The sequence below is a fragment of the Lepidochelys olivacea genome, assembly GCF_965140295.1.
Source record: "Lepidochelys olivacea isolate rLepOli2 genome assembly, chromosome: 1".
Lineage (NCBI taxonomy): Eukaryota > Metazoa > Chordata > Testudines > Cheloniidae > Lepidochelys > Lepidochelys olivacea.
In genome coordinates, this window is record NC_140411.1 from 210,944,604 (window position 1) to 210,958,842 (window position 14,239).

Consider the following 14,239-nt stretch of genomic DNA (forward strand, 5'->3'; position numbering starts at 1 on the left):
TTTGTTTGTGGTGGATCGGCTGATTGGTTATCACAGTTACTTTATAATCTACAGCCACCTCTCCCTCTCTGCAACACAGATATTTTTATTTGAATAGAGTCCCTTCTGAAGTACACTCAGCCCTTCCCTTTCTCTAACTTTATCTGAGACTTTTGGGAAAAGAGTAAAGGCTCCATTATTATCTTTCCCAGCAGTGGATGGATACCCACACACACACACCACACTCCACCTACCATCATCAAATTATATCCATATAAAACTGGTGGGAGCAACCTGACTGTAGATGCTCTTATAACAACGAGGGACAGTAGTCCACCTTTTCAAAGTGGTGTCTAATATTTTTGTTTCCTTGTTTAGGATCCAACTTTAGATACCTTTCTTAGGTGCCTAAATATGGGCTTCAGCTTCTAACTTTATGCCCCCATTTTTGAAAATATATATGAAAAATTTCCTGATATGATATGCGTTAGTCAATTGGGTAAAACGAGTTCTATTGTTCCTGACTCTGTCGCTGATTTGCTGGGTTACTTTGATCAGGTCACGAACCTTTTTGTGCCTCAGTTTCCCTTAGCTGCATTACAAGGAGAACACCACCTACTCCCAGGACAGTTGTGAAGATTAGTTAGCTAATGTCTACCTATCAATTTGAATGTGCAAAGCACTATATAAGTGCAAAGTAATATTCTATTAGTGTTTTGTGGCGGGTGATGCCCTTGGCTATCTTAAGGCTGTCAGCCTATAGCCCCCTAACTTGCCAATTACGTAACTATGGTGAATTTGATGGAAGCCCAGTAAGAGCAAAGGACAAAGGCTATACCAAAATTAAGAGAACAGACGCTGCAGGAAAGCTGTGGTACCTACAGGAGGTTTCCCTGCAAAGTTCATAGATTCCAAGGCCAGAAGGGACAGCTGTGATCATTTAGGCTGACCTCTATATAACATAGGTCATAGAACTTCCCCAAAATAATTCCTTTTGAACTAAAGCTTATCTTTTTCAAAGAAAACCAATCCTGATTTAAAAATTTCCAGTGCTGGAGAATCCACCACCATTCTGGGTAATGGTTCCAACAGTTAATGACCCACACTGTTAGAAAATTACACCTTATTTCCAGTCTGAATTGTCTAGCTTGTAGAATAACAAATAATATTGCAAGAGAATTCCTTGGGACTTCCAGATATCGGACTAGGTGCTAGAGGTTAGAGTCAGCTGGTATGTGCTTACACGCAGTCTCCACACCTCTATAGTGGCCATAATAGTTTCTGCAGAATTTAAGCTTTTATATAAACAAAGCTTCTAAGCTTGTTTGAACAGATAATCTTCTGAATGTAATCCAGTGCTGCACTGTCTTCCTGAATCTGCAGCCAGCCTGAAACAACCCTAAGAGGTGGGAATTTCTCTGTTCATCTCAGCATGGTGTTAACGCTGAAACTTATTGATACACATTAAACTATTAATAGACTTCATTTTCAGAGGTATTGAGCAGGCAAAGCCTTCACTGGGACTAATTCTCTGCTGCCTTTCACCTTACTGTCATTTACAACAGTGGAAACTTGGTGCAAATGTTACCATTTTGCTTTAGGATAATGGTATACCTACTTTTTTTCATGGATTCCAAAGCTAGTAAGGACCCCCTGTGACCATCTAGTCTGACCTCCTGTTTGACACGAGCCACAGAACTTCCCCAAAATAACTCCTAGACCAGATCTCTTAGAAAAACATCCATCCTTAATTTAAAAATTGTCAGTGATGGAGACTCCACCACGACCTTTAGTAAATTGTTCCAACAGGTAATTAAGCTCACTGTTAAACAGGTACCCCTTATTTCCAGTCGGAATTTGTCAAACTTCAACCTGCAGCCATTGGATCAGTCTCTGCTAGACTGAAGAGCCCATTACTAAATGTTTGTTTGCCATAGTTTCCCATATAGGTCCTTATAGACTGTGATCAAATCATCCCTTAACCTTCTCTTTCTTAAACTAAATAGACTGGGTTCCTTGAGTCTATCACTATAAGGCATGCTTTCTAATTCTTTAATCATTCTTTGGCTCTTTGCAAGATACACTGAAGTGAAAAAACAATCACCCATTGACTTTAGCGTTGCCACTTAATCTGTCCCCACATCTGTAACTGGTGAACAGTTGCAGATGCCTCCAGCTAACTAGGTATTCATTCAAGCACTGTTTTCAGTCTCAGGTAGCTGGAGGCATCTGTCAGGTGCTCAGCAGTTAAAAGAATGGGAAGCTGATTTTCACAGGGACCAAGTATCCACAACTCTAAAGTCAATGGGTGTGAGATTTATATATATAAAATTCTTCCCCATTCCCCTTGCACATTGGACCAGCAGGAATAAAAGTGCTAGAGACCCACTCAAACTGTTTCTGTAAAAAATGACTATTAGCCCATAGCTTTCTCATCCTGAAGGAAACAGAGAATGTTTCCCATAGGCTGTACTGTACGTTAATAATCACTATATAAAACCAATGTTGGGTTAAAGCCATCACATCTCCCATCTCAGGAAAAGAGAATTACAAATGCATTAAGGAACAGATGTGCAACTAAAATCTGGAATTGTCAGGTCCCACATAGGGTTCACCTTGACCAGCTAATAGATGCCAAAATGCAACATATCCTGTCTACTCTAGTGTTTTACAAAAGGTATTTTAAAATGTTTTCACTAACGTGTTTTAAAAATACACATTTTATCCTTCTCTAGGCAGGGCTCAAATAGCCCAATCCTGATAGGTGCTCAATATCTATAATATGCCTTCAATGAGAAACATATGCTCAACTGATCAGGCTCCAAATTAAGGGCACTTTAAGTAATTAGTGTCTCCAAAGAGACAAATGTTTCTGGTTTTGTTTTTGGTTGTATCAGTTCTGTGAAATAAACTGCTAACAACAGGCGAAGGAATTGGAGGTTTGGCAAAATGAAAGTGTCAGACGCAGAGGTCTTGTCTACAACACAAACTGATTGGGAAATGGCCTTTAAATGTTTTTTGTTGTGGTGTGGGTTTAATTTTGTGAAATCATTTTAGAAACCAAGCAATGCCCTGTCCACACAGTGCCAGCAAGAGAGAGACAGCTAAACAGGTTTTTAAAACATGCTGCTGCTTAGCCCCAGAACAATGTGCAGTTATTTTGGTTGACACAGGAAGCAATGAGGGCCTGATTCTCCACTATTCTACTCCTTGTGTTACTTACACTTGCTCAAAGTGAGTTCAAAGACTAAATGCTACCAAATCAGAATTCTCCACTCACTCACACCAGTGACAGTGGGTCACACTCATTTTGCATAGGTGCAAATGATTATACAAGGGCAAGGCTGGGGGGGGAAGAAGGCTGAGTGCTTCTCCCTTGTGGTTGCTGTGGGAACTTTGAGTATCCATGAACAGCTTCCTATCAAGAATTTGTGCCCAAATAAAGGGTGTTTTTCATGCCATTTGATTTTGCATACCTCCCTAAAATTCTTTTTAGGGACCTTATAAACCTGCCCTTAGTTTTTAACAAACCTTTTGCAGTTTACCTGACCTGTGGAGGCACTATTATGGTTGATAATATTGCAGCTGAATGCCCTATAAACCGATAGGCAGTGTATTGACTTGAAATGTGACTGCATACAAATGGCACAAGCACCATCTGCAGGCAGGGGACAAGGCTCTCCTCCTAACATTAGAGTAAGCAAACATAATCTTTGGACAACATGGTATGGAGCCGTGATCAGGGTAAGCCAGAGGCAAACTGAAGTGTGAGGCTCCTGACAGTAAAATTCCAGAGCAGCTACAAGATACATTCAGCCCTGGTTCACTCAACTAACTTCAGGGATGGACACAGTTCTCATTGTGTACTAAACAAATCATTTTTGATCAGTGGTCATGAAAGCCCAGTCTAGACTTGGAAGATGAGGTGTGCTTAGCAAGGGTGTTTGCTAACACCAGTTAATTCTTCTAGTCTAGACAGGCCCTAACAAGACTGCTTTGTTTCTCTTCAGTAAAGCTGACTGTAAGCTATACAGGGCCATTCTACCCTAGAAACAGGACAATGGGAGAGAAGATGGGAGAACATAGGGTATTTTTTTAAAAAAAGTTTTATTTCAGAGGGGGAGACACAACGCAACAGAAAACTAGATATTATAACATGTACAGAAAACTGGGACGTTTTTGCCCAGATTTAACTGAGCTCCTAAAATAGCAGCTACAAATAAATATTATCTAAAATGAGGAAACAATTGCTGGAGACATTGCCAGAGAGAACAGAGGGCACTTTGTCTTCCTCACTTCAGTAAGTGAGGCATTTCCCAGGATTTTGGCTCTGACATCTTATGAGCCAGGTATCTGTCTCAGAGCCTAATTTATCATTTTTGACTTCTTAGTAAGACAATGAGATATATATTTCCCCTCTTGACCCTCTATTTTGCTGTACTCCAAACAATGTTCCTTAGCACCAAATTCCCTCAGTGCCCTAATTCCTCCCACTTCCCAGCCCTCTGAACCCCAAATGATCAACTCCCCCAGCTGCCTCTCTCTCCTTGTTCCCCCCGATCCCCAAATGATTGATTCCTATCAACATCAAACTCATTCCCAATACTCAGAGCCCCCCATCCATCCTAGAACAATCTACCTGCACTAAGAATGTGCCCACTCCCTTTGTAGTTCCTTCTTGATGTCATCACACCATATAATAATTTATGCATGAGTTTCTGTGTGCAGGACAGGGGCTCTCATGGCTGTGCTTTCTACTCCATGTGGAGTTTATGGTGCTGTGCAAGGTGACTCTTGTAACGAAAGCTTTTCCCACACTCAGCACATTTATAGGGTTTCTCTCCTGTGTGGATTCTCCGGTGCCTAACGAGGTGTGAGCTCTGGATGAAGCTTTTCCCGCATTCAACACATACGTAGGGTTTCTCACCCGTGTGGGTTCTCTGGTGCTGGGTAAGTGTTGAGAAATCACTGAAGCTCTTCCCACACTGAGCACATTCAAAGGGCTTTTCTCCGGTGTGGATTCTTTGGTGGTTAATAAGGTGAGAGTTCCGGCTGAAGCTTTTCCCACATTCGTTACAATGGAAAGGTCTCTCTCCTGTGTGGGTTCTCTTGTGAGTGAAAAGGTGAGAGCTTACACTAAAGTTTTCCCCACATTCACTACATATGTAGGGTTTCTCGCCTGTGTGGGTTCTCTGGTGTTTAATTAGGTCTGAGCGCCAACTGAAACTTTTGTTACATTCAGTACATTTATGTGGTTTCTCTCCTGTCTGTGTTATTTCATGCTGTGTAAGGTTCGAGCTCTGACTGAAGCCCTCCCCACATTCAGTATATACATAGGGTCTCTCCTCTATAGGAATTCTCTGGTGGATGATGATACCTTGAAGAGCTTCCAAATCTCTTTCTGGATGAACAGAGTTACCCAGTATCTTACCAGGAAGGTCTCCCTGATGTGTTTCTGACATGTACTGGCCCTCATAGGCCCCCTCCTCATCAGGGCTCTGGAAAACATTCTCTTCACACCCCTCTGATATTGTACCATACTGTTCCAGATTCTCAGGACCATCTTCCTGGGGGTTCTTCTCCTCATGCTCATTCAATCCTTGAATAAATAGAAGCCAGACATGAGTGTTTGGTCGAAAAGAAATCTAAGAAAGGAGAATTGCACAAAGTATGAGTCAACTAAATAAAATGTAAGACTGGATGTGAGACGGAAAATCCCAACCCCCATCCCACAAAAAAAAAAAAAAAAAAGAAAGAAAGGAAAAACAACCATTTCCCAATATGGAGATGGCAATTTTGCTTCAAAAACTCAAATGAACATTCAGAGAAAAGTTGGGTTGGGGGGAGAGAGAAACAGAACTCTGGCCAGAAGTCAGCCAGGACTGATGGAAAACCATAAGTGAGGCTTGCCAGAAATAACTGCTGGATGTAATCCCAAAGCAGAGAAGAAGAAACAGTACGGGAACGGTTTTAAATGAAACAAAAGGTTGAATTTCCAGCAATTTCTGAATTGGCTTAACTTATTCCTCACCTGTGGAGGCCCCAAAGAGGATCTCCCTTTCCTCTGACTCCTGGAGAATTGGAGCACACAGCTCTTCCTCTCGTTCCATCCAGAGATGATGGCAGGCTTAGGGACCCTGCTCATGGCCATTAAAAGAGTCAGTATCACACCTGGTTACATCGCCATCAAGTATTTCCTATTAACAACCCCCAAGGGGGCACAACAAGAACAAAAACAAAAACTCATGAAACTAACTTAAAAATCATTACATGTCCCCCATCAAGCATTCCCGATTATGACTGAACCCTCAGGGCACTGTGACGAAGTAGGGATGTCATATTTAATTTTCAGTCTGTCTTCTGATTTTATATTTCAGAACAGGAAGACCACCCTCTGTGTGTGTGTGTGTGTGTGTGTGTGTAAAATACCCTCCTCTTCCTCCTGACAGACAGGACGGACACTCTCCCCAGCATCCTCCTGTGCTCACCTTAAGAATCCCCTGGGGCGCTCTCCCTAACTACTTGCTGTATACACCTTGATCTGGGTGCTGGCCTCTTCTCCCCTGTCCCGTTCCTCCTAAGGCCCCTGTCCCTCACAGTTCTGCAGCAGAGGGTAGGTGAGGTCAGCACAGAGCACCTCTCGTGCAGGTGGAGGGAGGTAAAGGTCACTCTCCTTTATCCCTATACATCCCCAATGCTTTCACTTTTCCATCCCACCCTCCCTGGCATTACATTAAACTGCAAGGAAGCTGCTGCTTCTGCCCGGCCAGCTGGCACCTCCCTCACTGCTCACAAAGCAAGGAGCAGGGCAGAAGCTCTTCAGGGAGCCAGGGTGCTTCATGGAGGAACCTGCGCTCCAAAGCCACCTGCTTGGTTCCCAGCAGTGGCCTCTGGTGGCCATAGTCAGAAATACTGAGCTGAAAGACAGCTGCTAGCAAGTTTGCAAGTGGCTGCTAAGACGAAGTAAAGTTATAAAAGTCATAGAAATTTCACATGAACTGGCCACCCTGAGTGTTGGCTGCAAAGCACTTCCCCTCGACATTAAAATCACCCAATCCTTCTACTGGGAGGAGAGCTGCACTAGTAGAGAATATAGCACCACTAGACTATAAGCTCTCTGAGGCAGAGACTGCCTCTTATTAGTATACAGCGCCTAGAACAACGGGACCCCAACTTCATTTGCGTTCTTTATCAATGGATTCTAAACAGAGACTTCAGTCACAATCCCATTCATTACTCACAATACATTTGCACAAGTTGGCAGGACCTGAACAGTTACTGGGCAGTGGAGTTGCTTTCTCCCTGTCCCCATTAATATTTACTTCTACAAAGTGGAACAGCTCCAGTAAAATAGATCGAGAGAGATCCACCTCAGAATACCTCATAGCCTGGTGGTTAGGGCACTCACCTAGGACATAAGAGGCCTGGGTTTAAGTCCCACAATAGGTGGGAGTGTCAGCGTGTGTGTCTCACTCTCTGGGTATTAGAGAAAGGAATGACCTGGCTTAGGAGCCTAACTGTGGGGGAGGGTTCCTGGCTGAGAATCCTAAGCAGAGGGAGGTGCCTCTCTCCAGCCCATCAGCCATATGACTAAGACCCAAATCAACAGGACTTTGACACCTTTGAGAATCTAGGCATTTCACTCCTGTTCAGTTTGCTGGCATCTGAGAATCCTCTTCTTTGGTGCCTAACTCTCCACTTGCATCGTATAGGGAGCCTGCAGCCTAAGTCGGGGCCGAGAATTCCATGAGGCAGCAGAGCACCTGAGTTAGGCATTGCAACACCTAAGAACCTCTGTGAACCTAGCCCCAAAATCCTAGGATCGGTATAGGGTTGCTAGATGGATATGGTCAAACTGTCAAGGAGGCAGAAAAGATTGGAGTGTTCAATAAATATTTTTTCTGTTTTGTATTTGGAAAGAACCAGGTTGACACACTTACAGCTTACACTGATAATGAAACACTTTCTATTCCAACAATGACCAATGAGGACATTAAACACCATCTCCTAACATTAAATATTTAAAAATCTACAAGACCAGATAATTTGCATTGCAGAGTTTTAAAAACATTGGCCAAGGAGCTTCTTGACTTACTACATTTTGGAATACTGAATATGTACATTGCCAAACAAACCAGATATTGTTTTTTGCAGGGATTACAAGTTTAGATGACAAAGATAACTGTGTTGACATAACATACTTAGATCTCTGGCAGGCGTTTGACTTATTACTGCACAATAGTCTGATTAAAAAGTCAGCATTTTACACAATCAATGTAACATTAAACAGATTAAAACTGGCTGACAAATCTCAAAAAGCACTTGCTAACTCTCTCACACTTGACGCCTTTAAATCAAGACTATCCATTTCTAAAAGACATGCTATAGCTCAGCCACAAGTTACAGGCTTGATGCAGGAATCATTAGATGAAATTGTATGATCTGTGTAATGCAGGGAACCCAGATGAGACAATGGTCCTTTGGGCCCTAAAAATCTATTAATCTATCTAGTAAATATTTATAACAGATCCATCATCAAGGTATCTGGGTACTAATAATAATTTCAGTCAGTGGAGTACTTTTGAAAGGGAGAGGTTAATTATAGCAAATCCGTATAACTAAATAAAACATAGGACTCCATTTTTAATACCAACCACTGTATATAAATATTTGAGAGCCAGTCTAAGGAAGGGGAAATAAATGGAAACCAAAAATAGAGAAGACAAAAATTTACTGTCTCCCTCCTGGCCCCACAGCATAATTGCCATGTAATCTACCAGACTGGGCCAGCCAGGCAGTACAACGGGCACTAAACTGAGGCAGCCAGAAGGTCCCCGTGGTTTGGTCTGGCAAATCATAGAATCATAGAATATCAGGGTTGGAAGGGACCTCAGGAGGTCATCTAGTCCAACCCCCTGCTCAAAGCAGGACCAATCCCCAACTAAATCATCCCAGCCAGGGCTTTGTCAAGCCTGACCTTTAAAATATCTAAGAAAGGAGATTCCACCACCTCCCTAGGTAACGCATTCCAGTGTTTCACCACCCTCCAAGTGAAAAAGTTTTTCCTAATATCCAAGCTAAACCTCCTCCACTGCAACTTGAGACCATTACTCCTTGTTCTGTCATCAGCTACCACTGAGAACAGTCTAGATCCATCCTCTTTGGAAGCCCTTTCAGGTAGTTGAAAGGTAGTTGAAAGCACCTATCAAATCCCCCCTCATTCTTCTCTTCCCTCAGCCTCTCCTCATAAGTCATGTGTTCCAGTCCTCTAATAATTTTTGTTGCCCTCTGCTGGACATTTTCCAATTTTTTCACATCCTTCTTGTAGTGTTGGGCCCAAAAATGGACACAGTACTCCACATGAGGCCTCACCAATGTTGAATAGAGGGGAACGATCACGTCCCTCGATCTGCTGGCAATGTCCCTACGTATACATCCCAAAATGCCACTGGCCTTCTTGGCAACAAGGGCACACTGTTGACTCATATCCAGCTTCTCGTCCACTGTAACCCCTAGGTCCTTTTCTGCAGAACTGCTGCCGAGCCATTCGGTCCCTAGTCTGTAGCGGTGCATGGGGTTCTTCTGTCCTAAGTGCAGGACTCTGCACTTGTCATTGTTGAACCTCATCAGATTTCTTTTGGCCCAATCCTCTAATTTGTCTAGGGCCCTCTGTATCTTATCCTTACCCTCCAGCGTATCTACCTCTCCTCCCAGTTTAGTGTCATCTGCAAACTTGCTGAGGGTGCAATCCACACCATCCTCCAGATCATTTATGAAGATATTGAACAAAACCGGCCCCAGGACCGACCCTTGGGGCACCCCACTTGATACTGGCTGCCAACTAAACATGGAGCCATTGATCACTACCCGTTGAGCCCGACAATCTAGCCAGCTTTCTATCCACCTTATCATCCATTCATCCAGCCCATACTTCTTTAACTTGCTGGCAAGAATACTGTGGGAGACCGTGTCAAAAGCTTTGCTTAAGTCAAGGAACAACATGTCCACTGCTTTCCCCTCATCCACAGAGCCAGTTATCTCGTCATAGAAGGCAATTAGATTAGTCAGGCATGACTTGCCCTTGGTGAATCCATGCTGACTGTTCCTGATCACTTTCCTCTCCTCTAAGTGCTTCAGAATTGATTCCTTGAGGACCTGCTCCATGATTTTTCCAGGGACTGAGGTGAGGCTGACTGGCCTGTAGTTCCCCGGATCCTCCTTCTTCCCTTTTTTAAAGATGGGCACTACATTAGCCTTTTTCCAGTCATCCGGGACTTCCCCAGATCACCATGAGTTTTCAAAGATAATGGACAAGGGCTCTGTAAGCACATCTGCCAACTCCTTGAGCACTTTCAGATGCAGCGCATCCAGCCCATGGACTTGTGCTCGTCCAGCTTTTCTAAACAGTCCCGAACCACTTCTTTCTTCACAGAGGGCTGGTCACCTCCTCCCCATGCTGTGCTGCCCAGTGCAGTAGTCTGGGAGTTGACCTTGTTTGTGAAGACAGAGGCAAAAAAAGCATTGAGTACATTAGCTTTTTCCACATCCTCTCTCACTAGATTGCCTCCATCATTCAGTAAGGGGCCCACACTTTCCTTGACTTTCTTCTTGTTGCTAACATGGGGAGAACAAGCTGTAATCCATTTAAAGAGGAGTGACGGATCTGCTATATATCGCCAGGGGGATAGGGGGGATTTTAAAGGTGAAAATAGGAGGAAAGATTCAGGCTACCAAACCCTAGCACAAGGAAGGAGAGTGTGGTTCTCCTCTCATCAATATGTTCGAAAGGGTGACTGACAGAGACATGGGGAAGAGAAAGAGCTTGGGCCTTAAATTAGAGGGACTAGACTCTCCTCTGCCCTGTCTCTACATCAGTGCAAAGCACGGGGGAGTAAAATGATACCATTCTGATTTGGTAGCATTTTACAGCGACTTTTGCACAAGTGTACATAACTACACAAGGTTTGAGGAAGTAGAGAATCAGACCTAGGTTGTTGTACTTTTCTGGGTCTCAGAGAAGGGTGGTAGGAACTGTTTTCTACAGAGAGTGAATCGGACCTGATTTGGTGCCCCATGTCACCAGTGGGTCTGCCCGCTCCCCTCTGCAGGTTGCAGTTACCAAATTATCAGTGATGGAGGAAAAAAGGGTCTGTGGGGAGTTAGGGTTGATAGTTGAGAGTTGTACGCTGCTTGCACTTACTCTGTATCGCACCTTCCAACAAAGCACTTAACATGCATTACAGGGGACCAGTAAGGGAAAGAAGATTAGCTCTTTTTCCTTCTTTATGATGGATAAAGACAGCCTCAGAGGTTTTTTTAAAAAAACAAAACACACACACCATGCATGAGGGGGTTCTTTTTGTTTTTTAACATTAGAAATTCAGGTTTACTGTGGAAGACTTTATTGATGACTGGAAAACTGGTAGGCATCACAGGAGACTGAAATCTGAACATGGGGAAGGGTTTATTATTTTTAAGAGTCAAAATGCTTAAAAGGGGCCCAAAGGACCATTGTCTCATCTGGATGAGACCATTGTCTCATCTCAACATTGTTTTTGTTAACACCAATTTAATTCCAGTAACTAATATGGTCTCTGCAGTCACCCACCATCAGTAAGCACCCACTGTGTGGCCTGGAATGCCCACCAATCTTGCCAGGTCCAAGGAAAAGTCCTGAGAAAGGCACCATGGGAGGCTGGGTCGCTCACTGGCTCTATGTACAAGTCCAGCAGCATAAAAGCAAGCCAGAGAGCACTACTGGTCAGGGCAAGTGACCCTGGGATTTCCCTTTCAGTGCTACTTGAACCCATGAGTTTTCTATCCCAAACACAGATAGTTCATCTCATGCTCAGAATTTGCAAATCCATCCCCTCTTAAAATATTACCCTCAATCTGTGGCCCCTATTGCATTTATTAGAAGTGGGGTCCGTACAAAGCAGCATGCAACACTCGGTCCCAATCCGGGGCCAAGATGCATTGCTCACTAAGAGACGGAGCTTCGATAGGCATCCGGTTAACATGGGAGAGCTCTGCTTTCCATGCCTTTCTCAGTCACTCTCCTGCTGTATGACCCGGTACCAGAGCTGTCCCTAGGGGCTGTGCAGGGCCCAGGACATAGGTGCCAAGTTTCTATCTGCCAGTGGGGTGCTCCCCCTGGCTCTGCCCAGGCCCTGCCCCCACTCCACTCCTTCCCACAAGGCGCCACCCCTGCCCCACCTCTCCCCCCCTCCCCTGCAGCACCTCCAATGCAGTGAAACAGCTGATCGGTGGTAGGCACTGGGAGGGAGGGGAAGCTGCTGATCCATGGGGCCCGCTGGCAGACAAAAGGCATTGGGGGCAGGAGGAGGTTGGTAGGGGGTCTCCTCTGCACACACACACCCCGCCCGCTTCCTCACGAAGTGTGGGGCTCCCCAAAGTGCAGGGCCCAGGGTGGTCGCCCTGATTTGTCATACCCTCAGGATGGCTCTGCCTGTCATTTTGGCTTCTTTGCCTATGTCTTGTCTTTTTAGATCAGAAGGACTGGGGTAGTGACTGTCTCTTAGGGACACTTGATGGCGGGAGCTCTAAGTTACTCCAGAGAATTCTTTCCCTGGTATCTGCCTGGCAGGTCTTGCCCACATGCTCGGGGTCTAAGTGATCGCCCTATGTCAGGTGAGGAAGGAATTTTTTTGCGGGTCAGATTGGCAGAGACTCTGGGGGCGGGGGGGGTTCGCCTTTCTCTGCCGCATGGGGCTTGGGTCACTTGCGGGTTTAAACTAATGTAAACGATGAATTCTCTGGAACTTGGAAGTTTTTTAATCGTGGTTTGAGGACTTCAGTAACTCAGCCAGAGCTTGGGGGTCTATCGCAGGGTTGCGGGTGACGAGGTCCCGTGGCCTCCCTGCGCAGGAGTCAGACTCCAGACCCGGGGATGCCAGTCCCTTACGCCCCTCTGGCCTTGCAGTCTGTACGTGTCTTACTACGTGTGTGAACAACGGCACATGCACGGCGGCCCCGGGCCTAACGGGAGGACGGGGAGGCTATAGGACGGGCTGCAAGGGAAACACGGGGCTTGCTTGCCCAGCCACCCGCACCCCCCGGCTGTGCCACACCTCCCCTGACTCCGGCCCGCCGGCGGCCGCTCCCTGCCCCCGGGCCACGCCCCCTCGGCCGGCTGCGCCCAGTCCGCGGCTCGCCCAGCGCCTGCACCGGGCCGGGCCGATTCCTGCCTCCCCCGCGCCCCGGCCGCCCGCGCCGCTCACCCCCCGGGCCGGGCGGCTCCATCGCGGCGCGGCGCGGCGCGGCTGGGCGCAGACGCCGCGGACACGTCACGCTGCCGCCGCCTTCGCTCGGGGGCCGCGGCTGCGGCTGCTTCCTGCAGGCCTGGGGCGGGGGAGGGGGCGCTGCCAGGCGCGCCCCCTGCGGGCAGCCCCCGCGCGCCCCCTGCGGGCAGCCCCCGCGCCTCCGCCCCTTGCGGGCGGGGGCGAGCCCGACCGTGCCCCCCTCCCCCCCTCTCGGCCCCGCGCGTGCGGCCGCCCCGCCCCTACCTGCCGGGCTCGCGCGCCGCACCGCCTCCCCGCGCGCGCGGCCGGACAGAGGGCTGCGGCCCGCGCCGCCCGACGGTTGCCCTGCGCTCGGCCGGGCAGCGGCGCCCCCTCCCCCCCTCTCCTCAGCCACGTCGGCTGTGGCCGTCAGTCCCCGCGCACCGCAGGGCTGGGGGGCTTCCCGGCTGAGCCGTGCGGGGCTGCCCCGCGCCCGCTTCAGAGCCCCCGCCCGCTCCTCCGCCCCCCCCCCAGCGCCGGCCCCTCACAAACCTGCCCCAGGCAGCGCCCGGAACCGGGGAGGCCTGGCAGGGCTGCTGGCGGCTCGCAGAGTCTCCCCTCAGTGATGTGCTTTGCAACGAACAGGGGCTGCCAACGTTGTGGGGTTTCCTTCAGGCCGGGGTTAGAAACACGAGAGGCCCCAGTGCTCCAGCTGCCTCTCCGCGGAGCTGAGGTTGGAAATCCATAAAAACATCTGGCGCCTATAAGGGTTAAGCCTGTGGGGCAGCGTTGGAAGGATCAGGGCCGTGGAAAGAAAGTTGCCGCTAGTCAAAAAGCCCAAACCCCAAATGTTAGAGAAGCGCAATCCGGCGGTGGTCACAAGCCTTTAAAAAACCAGCGTTAAGAAAATCAGCAAGGGTTAAGAGCAGCCAAGAAAATTAGGCGAGGGACAAAATAATAATAACAGTTGGCAAAGACTAAGAACAACAACCAACAAATAGAGCGAGCTCTGTGTAATT

The 14,239-nt window shown here is 47.1% G+C and overlaps 1 protein-coding gene across 4 annotated transcripts; it reads right to left on the bottom strand.

Moving 5' to 3' along the window:
• Positions 1 to 4,092: 4,092 nt before the first annotated feature.
• Positions 4,093 to 14,029, bottom strand: ZNF697 (zinc finger protein 697). Of its 4 annotated transcripts, XM_084639713.1 has the most exons (4): positions 13,221 to 13,369; positions 9,884 to 10,469; positions 6,011 to 6,176; positions 4,093 to 5,578 (listed from the first exon to the last, which is right to left on the bottom strand). In XM_084639713.1, exons 3-4 carry the CDS (start codon positions 6,087 to 6,089, stop codon positions 4,734 to 4,736), a joined length of 924 nt encoding a protein of 307 aa, XP_084495839.1. In that variant the 5' UTR covers positions 6,090 to 6,176; positions 9,884 to 10,469; positions 13,221 to 13,369; the 3' UTR covers positions 4,093 to 4,733. The 4 variants fall into 4 exon arrangements, with proteins under 4 accessions (XP_084495839.1, XP_084495840.1, XP_084495841.1 ...); XM_084639714.1 differs by lacking the exons at positions 9,884 to 10,469; positions 13,221 to 13,369 and adding an exon at positions 13,773 to 14,029; XM_084639715.1 differs by lacking the exons at positions 9,884 to 10,469; positions 13,221 to 13,369 and adding an exon at positions 13,506 to 13,628.
• Positions 14,030 to 14,239: the final 210 nt, after the last annotated feature.

What these genes read in the sequence shown, in the direction of transcription:
- ZNF697 (XM_084639714.1), bottom strand. Translation starts at nt 6,089, where the DNA reads ATGGAACGAGAGGAAGAGCTGTGTGCTCCAATTCTCCAGGAGTCAGAG. An exon ending in CCTCTTTGGGGCCTCCACAG is followed by an intron (nt 5,579 to 6,010) that starts GTGAGGAATAAG and finishes TATTTATTCAAG; the next exon opens with GATTGAATGAGCATGAGGAG.